The following is a 16,488-nucleotide window of genomic DNA, read 5'->3' as shown; positions in this document are numbered from 1 at the left end:
GGACACACACACACACACACACACACACACACACACACACACACACACACACACACACACACACACACACACACACACACACACACACAGGTGGCAAACTGTTACAGCTGTCACTAGTAGGAGTTGCCTTGATTTACATCAAATTGTTGTGTACACACTTTTCTTTGTGTGGTGTATTATGTTTATTATTGATTAATATGGCTATCAGTTTTTTCAATTAATTGAGTGTTTACTCTTTAAAATATGTGAGAATAGTGTCACAATTTCCCAAAGCCTAAGGTGGCATCTTGGCATCAAAAGCTCAGATTTGAGATACTGAAAGGAAATAACTGTTGACATGTTTGTTTCTAAAATGATAACTTAATCTGTTACCAAAATAGTTGATAATTCATTTTTGTTGTTCCATGACTAATCATTTCAGCTCTATATTTCAAATGTATTTATAGAGGTAGGGTTTTCTTGCCACACATTAAATTTTTTCTTCATGCATGATGGCTGTTTTATAGTAGTAACAATAAACAAAGTGTGCCAGTATAATAAACTAATGGATGCTTCCCTTCAAAGGTGGAACAACAAATTGATTAATCCATCAACAGAAAATGAACCGGCAAACATTTATCCTTTTAATATTCAGCAAAAATACCAAGCTTCTCAGCTGTGAAGATTATTATTAAGTTAACTGAATATGTTTTGGTTTATGAATGAAGACATTACCTCAGGCTTTAGGACACTATGATGGGCATTCTACATTATATATCCCACTGAGAAAATAATCAACAGATAAATCCATAATGAAAATAATCTAAGTGCAGCCCTACTTCCCTTTGTATCACAGACCTGACTTCATTATTTCAGGTGCACTGGAACACCTTGGCATAAGTTTGTTTTGTAAATAGTATAACCACCATTAAGGTTAATGGGCAATGTACCACTATTGTTGCCATGGTTACCTATGGGTTAATACACCTTGTGATTGTACTGTTGACCAGAAACATGTTTAAAGATGTCCCAAACTATGATTTTAAAACTACAAACAAACTCACAGCTTGTATTTCCTGTGCCACTAGTAATAACAGCAGAAAATTATTATTGCATTGGTTACAGCTTTATCCTTGTGGTATCTACTCTGACTTTATTAAAATAATAAAAAGGAGGGGAAAAAAAATTGAAACCAAATTGAACCAAACTGAATAGAAAAATTGAAACTGGCCTCCAGGCAAAAAAAAAAAAAGTTCACTTATGTTTTGCTCACCAAGGTCTATTGCACAGAGAATGTTTTGAGTTTTTTCTTCTTTTTTTTTTGTGTGTGTTGTTTGATGTGTTCGTGTACGACAATGCACAGATGTGCACATAATTCCAAGTTGCTGTTGACAAGCACTTGAGAGTGAATTTCATATTAAAAAGAGGAGATGTTTCGACATTGACAGAGAACACTGAAGCAAACAGCACATTACAGCACAATGCCAAACCTCTTCACTAGTCCTGGCAGAACATGGCCATCCCATGACAATGTACAAACAAGGAGAGAGTGAATGAGCATTTCATTGGCAGGCCACATTCAGAGAAGGTCAGAATTCATGGAAGGAGGAGGAATCACAAGAGCAAAGCAATTGAGCAAGTAGATGCAGCATGAATACAGTAGGAGCAGCAGACTGATCGATGAGCAGACGACTGTGACTGTGCGACTGTGCAGTAAAGGGGATGGAGAGTTAACTAGAAGGCTGAGTAAATGGCTGAACAAAAAAGAAAGGAGAGGGGGTATAAAGGAAGAAAAGAAAAACTGGAGAGGTTGGGAGCTTCATCTGGTCTGTGCAGGACTAATTGAGGAGGAGGGAGAGCAGGAGTGGTCTTTTCGCTCTCATGGTCTCTCCCTTTCAGTTTTTTCCCTCTTTATTTCCCTTGCTCTGTGATAATAAGTCAGATTTTCTGCCCTTGAGACTCCTCTTGTCATGTTTCAATGGGGAAAATATGGGCATTTGTTTTCTTCCCTTTCTGCTCTGTCCCCTCCTCAGTCTTCAAAATTATGGATTCCACACAGAATTGGTAGGAAAAAGCAAACAAATTTCGTAAAAAATATAGTTATAGTTATAATGATGACGAGAACTGCACAAAGTCAATATGATTCTGATATCATGTTTGACTGTAAAACACACATTACTAATGGTAATTATTAAAATACAGAGCCAGTGGCTACTTTAGTGGGTACACCCGTAAAATCCAGTGCAATCCAACACAACAGCTCAGCCATAAATTCTACCTTTACAAAGATAATTTGACACGATGAGACATTTAATAATTGAACTATATGTTTATTATTGAAGTTGCAGTGCTGTTGAACTAGACTACATTATATTAAGATGTGTTTCTCATGGTTTGCCCATTAGATTTACAAACATGAGGTGGAAGAATATTAGAAACACATTTCAATATAATGCAGTCCAGTACAACACCACCACTGTGACCACAGTAATTAATATACATATACGAAATAATACCTTTCATGAAGGTAGAATATGTGGAGGAGCTATTGTACTGGATTATATTAGACTGTATATATGCTTGTAACTGTTCAAAATGTCATTAAGAAATGGCAGTTGAGAGGAACTGTGGAACACCAAGAAAACTTTCGAATAAAATCTATATCTGCTAGGAAGAAAGACAAAGCAAAAGCCCTATATGACTGCAAAGGAGCTGCAGGAAGGTTTAACTGACACAGGAGTGATGGTGCACCACTCCACTGTGCAGCGTTGACTGCACAAACAGCGTCTACACGGAAGAGTCATGTGGAGGCTTGTCATCAGACCACACTGGCTTTTCCAGATTGATTTGTCCAAACTTTAGACCTTGACTTTTGTGATGATGTCGCAGGTAAAGTTTCTTTCTTAACAGTCTTCCATGTTTGTGCATCAATGCTGCACAGTGGAGCTTCTGTTTTTAACGAATGCCCATTTCAGGGTTGTAATTACATCCTTTCTTGTGTGTATCCTTCATTACAGTGGAGGAAGTTATGTTCGTACTGGAAAGAAAATTTTACTATCCTAATTTAATAACACCTTTGTTGTGAGGTCATTTTCTTGTTTTCTATTTCATTTTATTGTGCTCGGTGTGTTGGTGAGTTAAGCGTCGATAATTACCTTAAATTTCTCCTTATGCATGATGCCATCTGATTTCAAAATCTATCAAGGTTTTCAAACTCTTATAATTAGGCCTCAACTTCCGTGTTAGCTTTAACATGAACATTGCTTTCCTCTCACAACATGACCTGAGTTTAACCTTACCTTAAAGCTTTTTTTTTAAACAAATAAAATTTTGTATCCAGGTCTTTCTGTGACCATTGTGATGCCTGCATAGAATCAAACCACAGGCAGAAATCACTTTGCTCTATACATGCAAAAAATAATTTGTTATTTTGCCGATTACCACAGCTCTCTTCAACAAGGTCATATTTGCTGTGATTAAATCCTTAAGACTGGTGAAATAGCCTGGTTAAGATGACACAATAATAGGAGTACTTCCTTACCCTGCCTGTAAACTCATTGAGTCCCTGCCACTCCCTCTTTCCCACTAAGTTTTAATTTGACTCACCAGCCCTGAAACCTTCCCTCTCCCACTTATTTAAAGTTCTCTCCAGGTGAAGCTGTCAATGAGCCCCTCACTCCTCCTCTTTTCTCAGGTCACAGGAGAAGTGGATTATCTTAGCTTTATCGCCCCAGTGCTCTAGCATTAACTCCACTCTCCTCTCACCATGGTCTGTCCCTGCTGCGTCATGTTACCTCACAGCATGGAGCGCCGCAAAGTTAATCCCCACTACAACAGATCACAGTTACAGGTAATCTGCCACCGCCGTGACTCTAATCCCATCATGTGCACACAGAAAACACTTAACCGCGCGCAAGCACACACTGACGTACACCAAGCATACATGCACAGGTGTCATACAGTTAACAATGTAAATATAATAGCCCAAAGCGTTCACGCTTGTTTGTACACACATAGTCGAACCATCACAAGACAATGAGGTTAGCAGTGAGAATGTAAGGAAAGAAAGTCACCTGGCCTTTCAATCATCTCTCCCTCTCAAACCCTGTGATTAAGAGATTGGCCTTGTAGGACAAGGGGAGGAACGAAAACGACAGAACTGAAAAGTGAGAGGTCTGACTCACTCTCTCTCTCTCACACATACACATGCACATGCACATATACACACGCACATGCACATATACGCACGCACATATACGCACACACACGCACATATATACACACACACACACACACACACACACACACACACACACACACACACACACACACACACACACACACACACACACACACACACACACACACACACACACACACACAAAGAGACGGTGCGTGAGAGCTCTACAAGTCAAAGATCATGTTTCCCTGGCCTCTGTTCTCTTCATGGCTGGTTAGAGGTTAAGGCCCGGTTGTCTCAACTTACTGGCCCCTGCAGTGATTGGGACATGGGACCAGCCCAGACCCAGCCGGGTCTTAGCATTTCATTAATTGTCTAAAAAGGCACACTTTGCCCTGCTCACTTTGATAGGGACAGAATAACAATATAAGAGGGAGATGAAAGAAAGTAAAGTTACAGAGGGGCAAAAATGAAATCCAAAAATTTAGAAAAGCCAAATAAGCTTAATATAACTAATGGTTATATTAAAAGCAGGCGTAAAAAGAGAAAATGTTGCATCTTTTAACAAAGGAGCATAAAGCTAGATGTACCTCTTTCATAGTAGACCTCCTAGCTTCACTTTCCATTTCGAGTGTACAAGATGCAATTTATGCTCTATAGGAAGAGCATGTGATTCATAATGTGTGGGACACAATACCTAAGGCTCATTGAAAATGGGTTGAAAAGAGGCAGAACCCTTAAAAACAGCGAGACAGAGAAAGAGGGAGAGAGGGGACAAAGATCACTCATCTCCTGAGAGAATAGTTCAAGGCCACCATGCATTAGCTTTTAGCAGGATGGATTAAGTCAAGTTTGAGAGTGTGCATCCTAAACCTCCCCCATGCCCCCTTCTTACCCCTCCCATATACTCTCCTTTCAGAATAATAGCATTAAAAATGGCAACATAATACCATCTCATTGCATCATATTCTAAAATGGGGAAAAAAAGACAAGGCACAAAAGCGTTAAGGCTATGGGTCTTTTGCTCTCGCCTCTCCATGTACTCTCTCACTCGTTCCCGTGCTTGCCGGCCCCTGTGGCCTGACAGCCTAGACTCGCCTAGCTGGCAAAAAGCTGCTTTGTTGCCATAGTATCAACTCCCACTTTTGATACTGTCATTTCAAGTAGGATATGGTAGCCTTGATACAATATGTTCCCTATTTCCATTAAAATAGTTGTCGAAGAGGATGCTGTAGACTTTGGATTACACTTGACTGTGCCTGACAAGCGCCCCCCCACACACACACCCACTCCCCATCTCTCCCCATTTTATTAATGACCAAAGGCCCCCGCCCCAATGCCCAAATGGAAAAGAGAAAGAAAGAGAGAGGGAGAAGCTATGGGAGTAGAGAAGAGGAGGGGTAGAAGACTGAGTGAGAGTGAGAGACAGAGCTATAAGAGGCCTTTTATGTACTCCTATCCATAAACAAAGTGAGATCCCAAAGTTCGCTCCCCTGAATGTGCTCTCTGGATGAGATGGGAACCAACTAAAGACAAGAAATTTTGATAATACCCAACACCCCCCCCATTCACACACACACATACACACCCCAACTCCAATCCCCTGTTTACTGAGGATCCAAATGCGTACACTGTGCTGCTTGAGGGGTTCCTCTCAAACCAGTAACAACCAAAAAACCATTTAGGTGATGGACCCTGCTGAATAACTTTTGGAACCATTAGGAACATGAAAAGCATGAAAAACATGTGTAGACGCAGGAAAAAAAAAAACATTTTTTCAATTTCAGAAACTACACTTAAGACGAAGGGATTTAGATTGAGAACAAAAATCCATTGTTTCAACACGACCCTGGACATTACAAGTCCGCTCAGGCAAAATGAGATATCCGCCTCCTTTCAGTATGAACTTAGCTTCCACCTTTTCAAAACCTGACTGAAAGAAGTGGATTGATCCCACTGATTTTAAACACCAAATGCAAGCCTGGCTGTCAACATGTGACTGTAAGGTGTAACAACTGTGCCACACAGCAAACTGTTGGCTTCCCACATGATAATCCAATCCTTATACAATTTGCTTCATCATAAAAATTCAGACGCTACCAGTGAGTCACAAGTCAAATGCATAATCTGACATTCATTTAAAGAGACTCAAGGGAAACTTTGCAATATCATAGGAAGAATTCTACCCTGATCTCGTGTTTACATTATATGCAAACCACATTTAGTCATCACAGGGACTATGGTAACCACACTATGAACAAGGCAACTGACTGCACACAGCTGGGAGTGAAATGGGATAAGTGGGCAATGGGATGAAGGCTGGTGAGGGGGTGGCTTTCTGCCCTCCCATGGGTGGGGGGTGTGCGGGTAAGGTTGGGGAATAAACACTCCAGCTCCCCCACACCCTGGCCTGTTTCATTCTTCTCTTCTCTCAATGAGGGGATTAGGCAGACTGTCTCAGTGCGGCCACAAGGGCTCTCTCGATTTCGGATGGATAGCGGAACAGCAGTGAGAACAGGGGACAGGGAAGAGTTATGAACAGAAACTGTATAGCAAAATTAGATAATAAAATTAAAGTATTTCTGAATATCTTGAGCACGATGAAAACAAAAAGACTAACGCAAATGCTATGCATTCCAGGCCTAGGCATTGTGGCTAACGCTCTTAACATGCTGGAGATGGAGTAAAATGCTTCTAAAGAAAGCTGAAGAAAGGAGAAGGAGAGAAGCAAAGCAAAGTTGACACCACGTTTGTTGAGAAGTGAGGGATGCGCCGCTTCTTCTGTGGTCTTATGCAAAGCAGGGTCACACAGGGCTATGAGGTGCACAATAATGCTGATTACACGCATATGCTAATTATTACACGCTAATCAAGTACAGTAGCCTTATATTCAACGCTAATGCCTGGAGACGGCTTCTCTTCTCTCAACCCATTTCTTTAAGGTAAGGGGAAACTATAAATACTTGAGGGCTGCTATCCAATCTAAATACTCCAGGCCACTAACTACAGGGGTGTCAGTCAACTGAAATGACAATTTAGAGATAAGAGATGAGGCAATCAGATGAGCCTAGTGACTGCCTGACAATTTCAGACTCTTAGTGCAGCCTGCACATTAAAGATGCAAACAATAGAATGCTGGAATGGCTGAATTAATGCAAAATTGTATGTGGTGACAGACATGCTGAAAAATAAATGAGAATGTCTTAGGAATAAAAATCAAGAGTTCTGAAAATGATGTAATTTTAAATAGAATAGCACAAACTTTACCTGTGTTGGCTAATGATTTTCTTCATTGCAATGTAGTGCAAGTATTCAAATAATGTCTAAGTTTAGTTTGACAACTCTTGAAAAGAAACAGCAGCTGAAAAAAATTCTCAGTCCAAGGTTCTATTCTGGAGCTTTCTACCATATCACACGGTCTTCAGCAGCAGCAACATGGTGATTGAACTGCAGATGTTCAGACTCTCTATTGCTCTGAGCTCCTCTAGGACTTCCCACTCACATTGGCTTCACTTGGTGGAGCCTGACATGGAAGGTCTGACACATCTACAGTTCAATGTCAACTGAGCAAACTCCATCTTCTGATGAAGACCATGTGATATGGTCAAAATAAGTGGACCTTGAGTGGAGATTGGAGTGGCAGTCAATTGTGTGTGGCAACAATTTAGCATGATCGTTTTCTTCTATGTGTTAATTCAACTGGTGCTGGTTAAAAGTGGTCTAAAATGACTTGATGTTGTGTGTGTGTGTGTGTGTGTGTGTGTGTGTGTGTGTGTGTGTGTGTGTGTGTGTGTGTGTGTGTGTGTGACAGAGAAAAAGCACATGATACACAAGTGATACAGCATCTGTGTTTTGCAACAACTGTGTTTATCCAACCATTACTCTCCTCACTGATTGCTCAATTGTGCCACATTTCTGGACAGTAGAACCAATAATCTATATCATATTTCTCAAGTATTTACATTTTTGGCCAACTACCAACTACCAACTAGTTAACCAATGGAAGGCAGAAACTTCTCTAAGAAGAAAAGCATTTGTTCTCCCCTGCAAGTTCCTCAGTCGAGTAGGAGGAAGGAAATGCGCTGTGTGGGGCGGGTGGGCCAGGCAGGAGAGGATCACAGAGCATCCTGTCTACAGTTCCAGAGAAGCTGACTTGCTGAGCTATGTTCCCCTTTTAACCTGATACTAGAATACTCTACTTGGTATGAATTAACTTGATGATTCATCAGTGAAACCAGGAAAACTACAAACTAAAGCATTCTTAACAGACATCCCCCACTAACGTAGCATTAGTATGATGTGTAGATGAAGCAGAGAGCTGAGCATTTGGTCACACGGGCCTACTTTCAAGTGAAGTTGGTCATTAAGTGTGAACAATGCTGTTATCTATTCTTTCCAGTCAGAAAATGGGGTGTGGCTAGAGTTTAACTCTGAACTATTCAAGAAGACGTAAACGTTTCTGAGGGGTTATTTCATAATCATTTCATCAGCTTGCTATACCGGTTATATAACTCCATCTTATTAGTAGAGATGACTCTTGTGTTAACTGCTCTGTCACGACACTATGGAAAAACACTTAAGGCTAATGTAAACAAATTCCCTCCTCTAGCAGAGCGATAGCAAACTGCCTGTTAACGTTTAAGCAAATATTAGTAGGTGCTGTACTGTACTTGTTAACATTGCTATCCAAAGCCCCTTGACCTATTAACTACTATCTAGACAAATGACTTCGGCTCAACGCAAATGTCAGTCACGTTAACTCGTTAGTTTGATGTCAGGTAGCTAATCACTGTTCATTTTAACGAGTGTCAGTAGCCTGCTAGCTAGCGTTGGCTAACTCGTTTCATCAGTAACCTCTCTTCTTAGCCCGTCATTCACACATTTAAATGTCGACTGTGTGATAATATGCGCCTCTTTTTGTCTGTGGCAATCCTGGTGTCAGGAAGTCATAACTTTCTTTGAGCAAAGGAAAAATGGTCGCTAGCTCAGGTAGCTAGCTTGCTAGCTAACGTCATTAGCACTTGTTACTGTAGGCTCACCTTCAGTCTGACTTCATACGTGGTGTATCTGCCCCTGCCAACCCCGACGGTCTCAGGGTTGCTCACATCAATCTCTAGAAAATTACTCGGGGGTCCATAAGCGTCATTTAAGTTCTGAGGCTTAGTGAAGAGCCTTCTTGTATCAGCTATGGTATCAGCCATTTCTCCCCTGTCCTTCTAGCAGCTAGGGATAATGTTAAGTTAGCCAGAATACAAATGTGTACATTCCGCTGCTAACCTCCAAAATAAAACATTTGGAGACTATTGTGTCCGCGTAGTAAAAACGTGTTGTGGGAACAGTGCACTGATTTAGATGAACGTCTGTGTTTAATTATACTGTATAGTTATAAGTAGACATTTCCACATGACTTTGTCTTTCACACACCTAAAAGTTTAATTGTAACTTTTATGTTGAAGGTACATCACCTAAGTTCCGGTATTGGTCTGTCTGTCACTGTCGCGGGATTAAAGACTTCCGATCAGCTGAGGCTCAGCTGACGCTACCCGGACACCTGCTGCTCGGTTTGTTTACAACCCGCCAGCAAGCACATTGGCTTGATTCGTTTATTAAACCATAGACACAAATGAATAACTTTTATCGGTATAATCTGGACCAGTCACGGTTCACAGAGTTCAATAATTGCTGCTAAAATGCGAAAATAACAAGTGATCCTGCGTTCAAAACAATTAAAATGTGCAGGATTTGATGCTGAAATTTTGAAATAATTACTAAATTGACTTTTCTTTGACAGCGACAAGCGAAATAATAGAAATAAAACAATAATATCATGTTGTGGTAAAAACAAACAAGCAAACAAACAAAACAAAACAAAAAGAAGGATCTATATTGGTCAAAGACTTTGCAACATTTATTCCCTTTGTTCCACAGTTATGAATTTAAATGTAAATAAATTATATTCGATAACATGTATTCAGGACATCTCACATTTAAATCCCCTCCATGCTTGTGCTTGTATGTGTCTGTGAATCTCAATAAAGCTTTGGCGTTTTGAAGCATCATGGCGGCTTGCACGGTGCCTGCAGCTGTCAGATGCTCAATGAAGTTTTTATTCAAAGATACAGCGCTGACCTCAAAGAAGATTTGCCGTCTGACATTCAGTTGCACGGGAAAAAGTAAGTGTCTTCCCGTCATGTTGTATTTAATGGTGTTTTGGCTGTGTGAGATTTAGGATGTTACAGCGTGTTTTAGGTAATACAGGTTTGCTAACTTTGACACCTGCCATCACCAGTAGCCCCTGGATTACACACTCTTTCCAATCACCTGGATTACACACTCTTTCCAATCACGGTTTGATTGAATTTAATAGAATCAGGAGGTTAAAAAAAGCGGATTAACACAGATGTCTTTTGAAATACTTCAAGGTTACACTAGTTGGAGGACATGCAGTTCATCTTCATCATCCTGCTCCTCTGAGTCTCCAGCAGCTGTTTCTACCTTTGCTGAAACTATTGGACACTATGATCACCTCGTTCAGTGTGGTTCCCTGAGGAAAGATGCTCAGCAGAGACATGTCCTACAGCAGCTGGCCCAGCTGCAACGTACCCTGAAGAAGTACAGTAACAGCATCTACCTGAGCCCATCTCCTCCAAGACTAGACTCAAAAGATGTCAAGAGTCAACTTCAGAAAGATAACGCCCCCGACATTACTACAGCTGAAAACAAAGGTGGCGAATCGGCTGATAAGGTAACAGAGATATTGTACAGACTTGTGTCATAATACAATAATACTCATCAATACAATCCCCTGTTGTCATACTGAGAAATGATCTCCTACAAAATACAGTGGACATTGTTTAGATGTGTTTAAAATCTTATCTCTTAATTTAATCTTAGTTATAAAGAAACCCCTGCATGGTTCTTAACATAATTTAAATATGTATGGAATCGGTGTTCTTATAATCATGATTTGGATTATCCCTTATTAATCAGTTTTTGTCATGTGAGTGGTGTCCAAAAAACTTAAAGGTAGTTCATCAAGACCACACCACTGACCTAACCACAGTGATATAAAGCAAACAAACTGCCTGATGTGTCACAGTGATTTTAGCCAAATGTGAGGGTGAGAGGATGTGAGGATGTGAGGACTGTCTGTCCAGTTCTCCCAGAGCATCAAGCCCTTCTCTCTTTGACTTTAGTAATGGCTAACATAGGAGAGAGAAAATTATGTTATTTTTCTCATTCAATTTTCAGGTAACAGTTGCTGGGATTTTTTTCCTTTATTGAAAAAATAGCAGCAACAATAAACCAACCCAGGGGATAAGAAATTATGTAAATAATACATCACAATGACATCACAGTGGACAAGAATATTAAATATGTTCAATTAAGGTTTTAGTATACCCCTGCCATGATTTGGATGTACAGCTTGCAATTTATTTCAAACTCTGAGAAAGATGGTCTACGACTGGAGATCTTACCTTTTTAAGGATGTGTGTTTTTGCCAATATTAAAATCAAATTAATAACTTTTTTTGGCTTAAACCAAATTATTAATTAGGAAAACCAAACGCTACATTTTCAAAATAAAAGTAATATTCTAGGTCAGTATTTTGAGTCATACATGAGCCGAAACACAAATACCAGTCCTTTTATAATCAAGGCCAGTGCTGTGGTCTCCAAACCCAAGGTCCGCCTACCAACTTTTTCCCAGAGCTTTCATTTGATCTCACAGAGTGTTCATCATCAGAGTGAGTCTGCTTTGTTGTCCTGGAGATGCATTCTGACATACAACTGTCTGTAGCTGTTATGATGAAAACAAAAGTCCCATCGGTAATATTATAACAGCTGCTGAACCCGTATGCCAGCATATTCATCTCACTGACAACTGAGCAAACTCCATCCACTGAGGAAGACCATGAGAATCTGTTGAAAGCTGAGAGACAACCTAGTAATTGGATATTTGGGGTAGTTTTAGTTTTGCATCATCTGGATATTAAACTAAAACTTTTCTTTAAGTTGTAGGAATTTTTGAGGGCACTAAATCATGACCTGAAAAGGGCATACATTAAAAAAAAAAAAATCAAGCACTCAAATAAAATAGTGGAAATAAAAAATGGACGTGGTAGAAAACAGGGAGTGATTCTGGACACGGTTTTGGATTTACATGACAGCATGGATATGTTTAAAGCCTTTGGCAGTGTGGCATCTGGACTCTCATTCTGTTATAAAGCCCCATTGACGTCTAACATATGGAGGGACTTCACAGAGTCCACTGCACTGTACTCCAGTTGTATCACTGATGGTGGCCATGGGGCTCAGGTCAAAGGGAGGGTAGGGGTCTGGGAAGTGTATTGTGCATGTGAGTTTTGGAACGGCCTAATGTAGGGGTCTGTTGTTGTTTTTAGGTCAGGGGAGCTGACTGTCTAGTATTTGGTGGTGGGAGTGTTTTTTTTTTTTGTTGGTTGGCTGGCACAAACACATAGGGTTAGGCAGAGATTTTGGAAGGCAGCAGGGCAGACCTCCCGCTGGGCCTGTCCCGGCACCCCTCTCACTCTCTCACCATCCCCATGCAGTAATGAGGGGATCCCCATTGTCTGGGCCATTCTTGTCCTTTTTGCTTTTGATTTGGGACTCTGACAAATACTTTGGTGTTAGGCTATCAACACCGCCACCGCCATCCCCCCACCCCACCCCCTTCGCCCTTCCTCTCCTTTTGCACCTTATTTTTCTTGGCTCTGGCTCTCACACACATACACACTGACTGGAGTACTTATGCAATTATTCTGGTTTGAATCAGGTCATACCGCTGTCCTTTCGGTGTCTGTTCTCTCTGTGAAAGTGCCGCCATTGTCCTCACTAACTGACCAAGTCTGTGAGGAGAGTACACTTGACTTAATATTGACCCAATGTGGCGTGGTTTTGCGGATGGTCGGCTAACAATGGGCCATTGTTTAGTGGGAGCCGCACTCTTCAAGTCAGACGTGCATCATAGAGTCGTCCTGTACACGGTAGGCCTCCGGCGGGACAGGGCGGTTATACCAGTTAAAACTAACTCACAAAATCACTCTATTAACCTTCCTGGTGAGAGACATGGCGTCTTTGGCTGTAGATAAACATGTTCAAACACAGTTTTCCTGAAGTCACTTTAAAGCCAAAGTACCCATGTCCTGCATGTGAACTTTCCACTCATGTGCCAGTATATATCCTCCATCAGGAGGTGAGACAAGGCCACAGAGCTCAGCTAGACAGAGCGGCTGAGGGACAGCCTTGTCCTTCTCCACTCTGCCGAAGCAGAATGGCTACCAGCCACCACTGACAATTACCCCACCATGCCAGAGGGCAGCTTGGGAAGTCAGGGAGAAGTCACATACTGTTATGCCAGAGCAGACAGGAAAGGCTTGTTGCTCTTCCAGTATTTCACTCCAGCTCAGGACAGGCGGTGGATGGAGGGAATGGGTGGCAGGGGCGGTGGAGGGGGTAGTGAGGAGGGGAGGAGTGGGGAGAGAGAGAGAGCAGAGAGAGAGGATGGGTAACAAGTTTGTTTTTTCATTTAGTTTTCAATCGGCCATTGTCTGCATTTACCAGAGTCAAGTGCTCCTTGTGCGGTGGACACCAAGTGCAGTGGACACTGAGTACCGTCCCCATGAAATAGTTACCAAATTAAATTTTGAGAGGACAATCCTTTCTCTTTAGTGCTGAGTTGATTCCAAAGCTATTTGGCATCGACCAGTTACAGACATGGACAATCATCAACCACAGTTATTAAACCGAATGTAAAACATCGGTAACTTGTCCTGCTCGATACAAATATGCCTCCAGTTATCATTACATGTCATAATTAAACTGACGACACATGGGTTCACATAGCTTGGGCCCTCTTTCGAGATATTTGGCTTTACTCAATATTCTCAGCTCGGTCACACAGAAGACGTTTTTTTTTTTTTTTTTTTTTTTTTTTTTTTTTGAAGCAGGGATCTTTTGATGATAGGAGGCAGGCAGCACAATGACTTCCAGCAGCACCTCAATGCAACAGTACCGTATCACAATTAGCAGCGCTAAACAGGCTGCACAGACAAGTCCACTCCATCTTGTATGGAGCCTCATCCAGTCCTCTCCGTTTTGTCTGACAAATCCCCCCATTGTTCCTCTGATGATGCTTTTCTTTCGTGGGAACCCTGGCTTGTCTTGTTGATTAGATCCCCTTTGTCTTCCTCCCCTGCAGTGGGCTAGTCTGGAGAATGTGAAACCTCACACTGTAGTGGTGGCTTAATGCCTCAGCATACTTTGTTTATTAAACGATGATTCAGTCTTATATGGTAATGAATATAACGCAGTTTATTTAGGTCACTGACTATAGTGTTTTGTGCTTTTAATGAGGAATTAATCTATGCATTAAAGTTGGATAACCCCAGCAATTTGTGGTTAACTGTTATATATAATTGTTTTTGATGACAAGCAGCTGTTAAAAGATTTAATATAAAACAAGTACACAACAGTCTTTTCCTCATTTTTCCTCTTTTCCCACTGAAGGAAGAACCTGCTCCACCACCACCCAAGGGCTTCTATATCTACGGAAATGTTGGTAAGATCACATATAGAAAATGTATTTTACCATCAATATGGCATTTTCTGTTAAAAGATGTCCGAGATCAGGTTATAAGATGGAAACATGTCTTTCTTTTTTTTTCTCATCGTCTCTCCCTTTCAGGCACAGGGAAGACCATGCTTATGGATTTGTTTTACTCCCGTGTGGAAAACACCCATAAAAAAAGAGTTCACTTCAATGGCTTCATGTTGGACATCCACAGAAGTTAGTATTTTCCTCCCACTCCACTTCACTAACTATTGAAGGCTGGCTATTGTGACTTCAGGGAAGTTTTCTGACTCCCCACACACTAGAGATCCTATATTTATCTCTCTGTTTGTCCTGAAGCCCTCTTGCTAATTGTCTACCATTATGCATACAGGTGAAATTACTGCTTTATTCAGTATTGTCAGTGGGTTTGGGGTTGCCGATGCAGGTGTGCTTTAAGACGTGCCTGACGTTTGTGTGCTGCTTAAAGGGATCCATCGGAGGAAACAAAGCCTGCCAAAACGAAGGCTAGGGAATATGTTCACCTATGACCCCATATCACCAGTTGCCATGGAGATCAGCAATGAAACCTGCCTCTTGTGTTTTGATGAGTTTCAGGTGAGCGAGTGTGCTACAGGCACTGTTTGTGTGTATGTTTGTCAGTTCTTAAAGTCCGTTTGAACATTACAAGACAATACAAATTCTGAGTTATGTGTTCTTGATACTCTTTATATCAACTGCATATGTTTTCTTGACACAGTGGTCCTCTGAAACTAGTGCTAAATAATAAGTTAATAAGAGTAAATATATTGCTAGTACAATTCCAGATAACAAGGGTATCCTGATGTTTAGGTATTTCATTGCAAAGAAACATCTGTTAGGTGGGAGAATTAGATAAATACCAATACAAACTTTAAAATGCACTAAAGATTTAATGGAAATAAGACTTTGGGGGGCATAATGGATACAGTATAAATAATAATTGTGCCTTTTTTTGAAGGGATTTTAAAGTTTAAACAAGTTTGCATATAGAAAAAAATTCTCTCAAATGACCATGCTTAAAATGTCAGCATGTTGCACCATGCTCATGATATCTTTCAGTATGTGCTAACTTAATAAGTTCAAAATTATTTTACAGTACATTTTTATAAAAATGCTGGTATTAACATGCATACAGTATTCAGCTGTTATAGCAAGGCAAGAAATATACCATACTGCATATTAGGATCCAACACAAACGAAGGCCCATTGTCAGAAAAAAGCTCCTGGACATGAGACTTTGGCACACATTTATACAAAAACAGTGATGAGGAAGGAAACAAAGGGTTAATTTGATGGTAGTAACTTCATTTTGTGTCCCTTCTTTGTTAATAAGGCCAAAGATCATTTTTGAAAAGTTGCACTTTGTTTAAACTAAGTGCAGTATTTTGTGCTTAAACTTTATTCCTTATTAGTGTTCAGTACCAGCCGGCGTCTTCCCTGTCTGGACAACTGGATGCTTCTGATCATGATGTCCCCACAAAAACAGGACTGGGGACACCTAGTGGCCTTTTTGAATATAGTACAATTGTACAATGACTTCCTCGACATTCTCTTTCTGCAGTAGTATGTAGTAAAGAGGTAATTTACTGGCACAGAAGAAGTAGAATTGTGTAATCTCACATGTATCAAGGTGTAACATTTTCACTGTGAATACCTTAAACCTGCAGCTGTCAGTTGAATCTGTGATCTCCTGTTGCTTGTTCATACACTCACAT

General features: G+C 40.7%; 2 protein-coding genes across 2 annotated transcripts in view; one reads left to right on the top strand and one right to left on the bottom strand.

Annotated features, from left to right (window-relative positions):
* The window catches only part of snx3 (sorting nexin 3), a 14,007-nt gene extending 4,615 nt beyond the window's left edge, over window positions 1-9,392 (bottom strand). The window contains exon 1 of the mRNA XM_022769088.1: window positions 9,199-9,392. Within this exon, the coding sequence (XP_022624809.1) occupies window positions 9,199-9,360 (162 nt within the window). The 5' untranslated portion in view covers window positions 9,361-9,392. The remainder of the gene's footprint in view (window positions 1-9,198) is intronic.
* Window positions 9,393-9,716: 324 nt separating this feature from the next.
* The window catches only part of LOC111240311 (lactation elevated protein 1 homolog B-like), a 28,276-nt gene continuing 21,504 nt past the window's right edge, over window positions 9,717-16,488 (top strand). Inside the window, exons 1-5 of the mRNA XM_022770273.1 lie at window positions 9,717-10,332; window positions 10,582-10,904; window positions 14,689-14,740; window positions 14,867-14,968; window positions 15,222-15,349. Of these exons, the coding sequence (XP_022625994.1) occupies window positions 10,218-10,332; window positions 10,582-10,904; window positions 14,689-14,740; window positions 14,867-14,968; window positions 15,222-15,349 (720 nt within the window). The 5' untranslated portion in view covers window positions 9,717-10,217. The remainder of the gene's footprint in view (window positions 10,333-10,581; window positions 10,905-14,688; window positions 14,741-14,866; window positions 14,969-15,221; window positions 15,350-16,488) is intronic.

Source organism: Seriola dumerili, unplaced genomic scaffold (assembly GCF_002260705.1).
Source record: "Seriola dumerili isolate Sdu_G_001 unplaced genomic scaffold, Sdu_1.0 BDQW01000025.1, whole genome shotgun sequence".
In the NCBI taxonomy this organism is placed as follows: Eukaryota; Metazoa; Chordata; class Actinopteri; order Carangiformes; family Carangidae; genus Seriola; species Seriola dumerili.
Note: the sequence above shows the minus strand (reverse complement) of the source record. Positions and strands in the feature narration are given on the sequence as shown.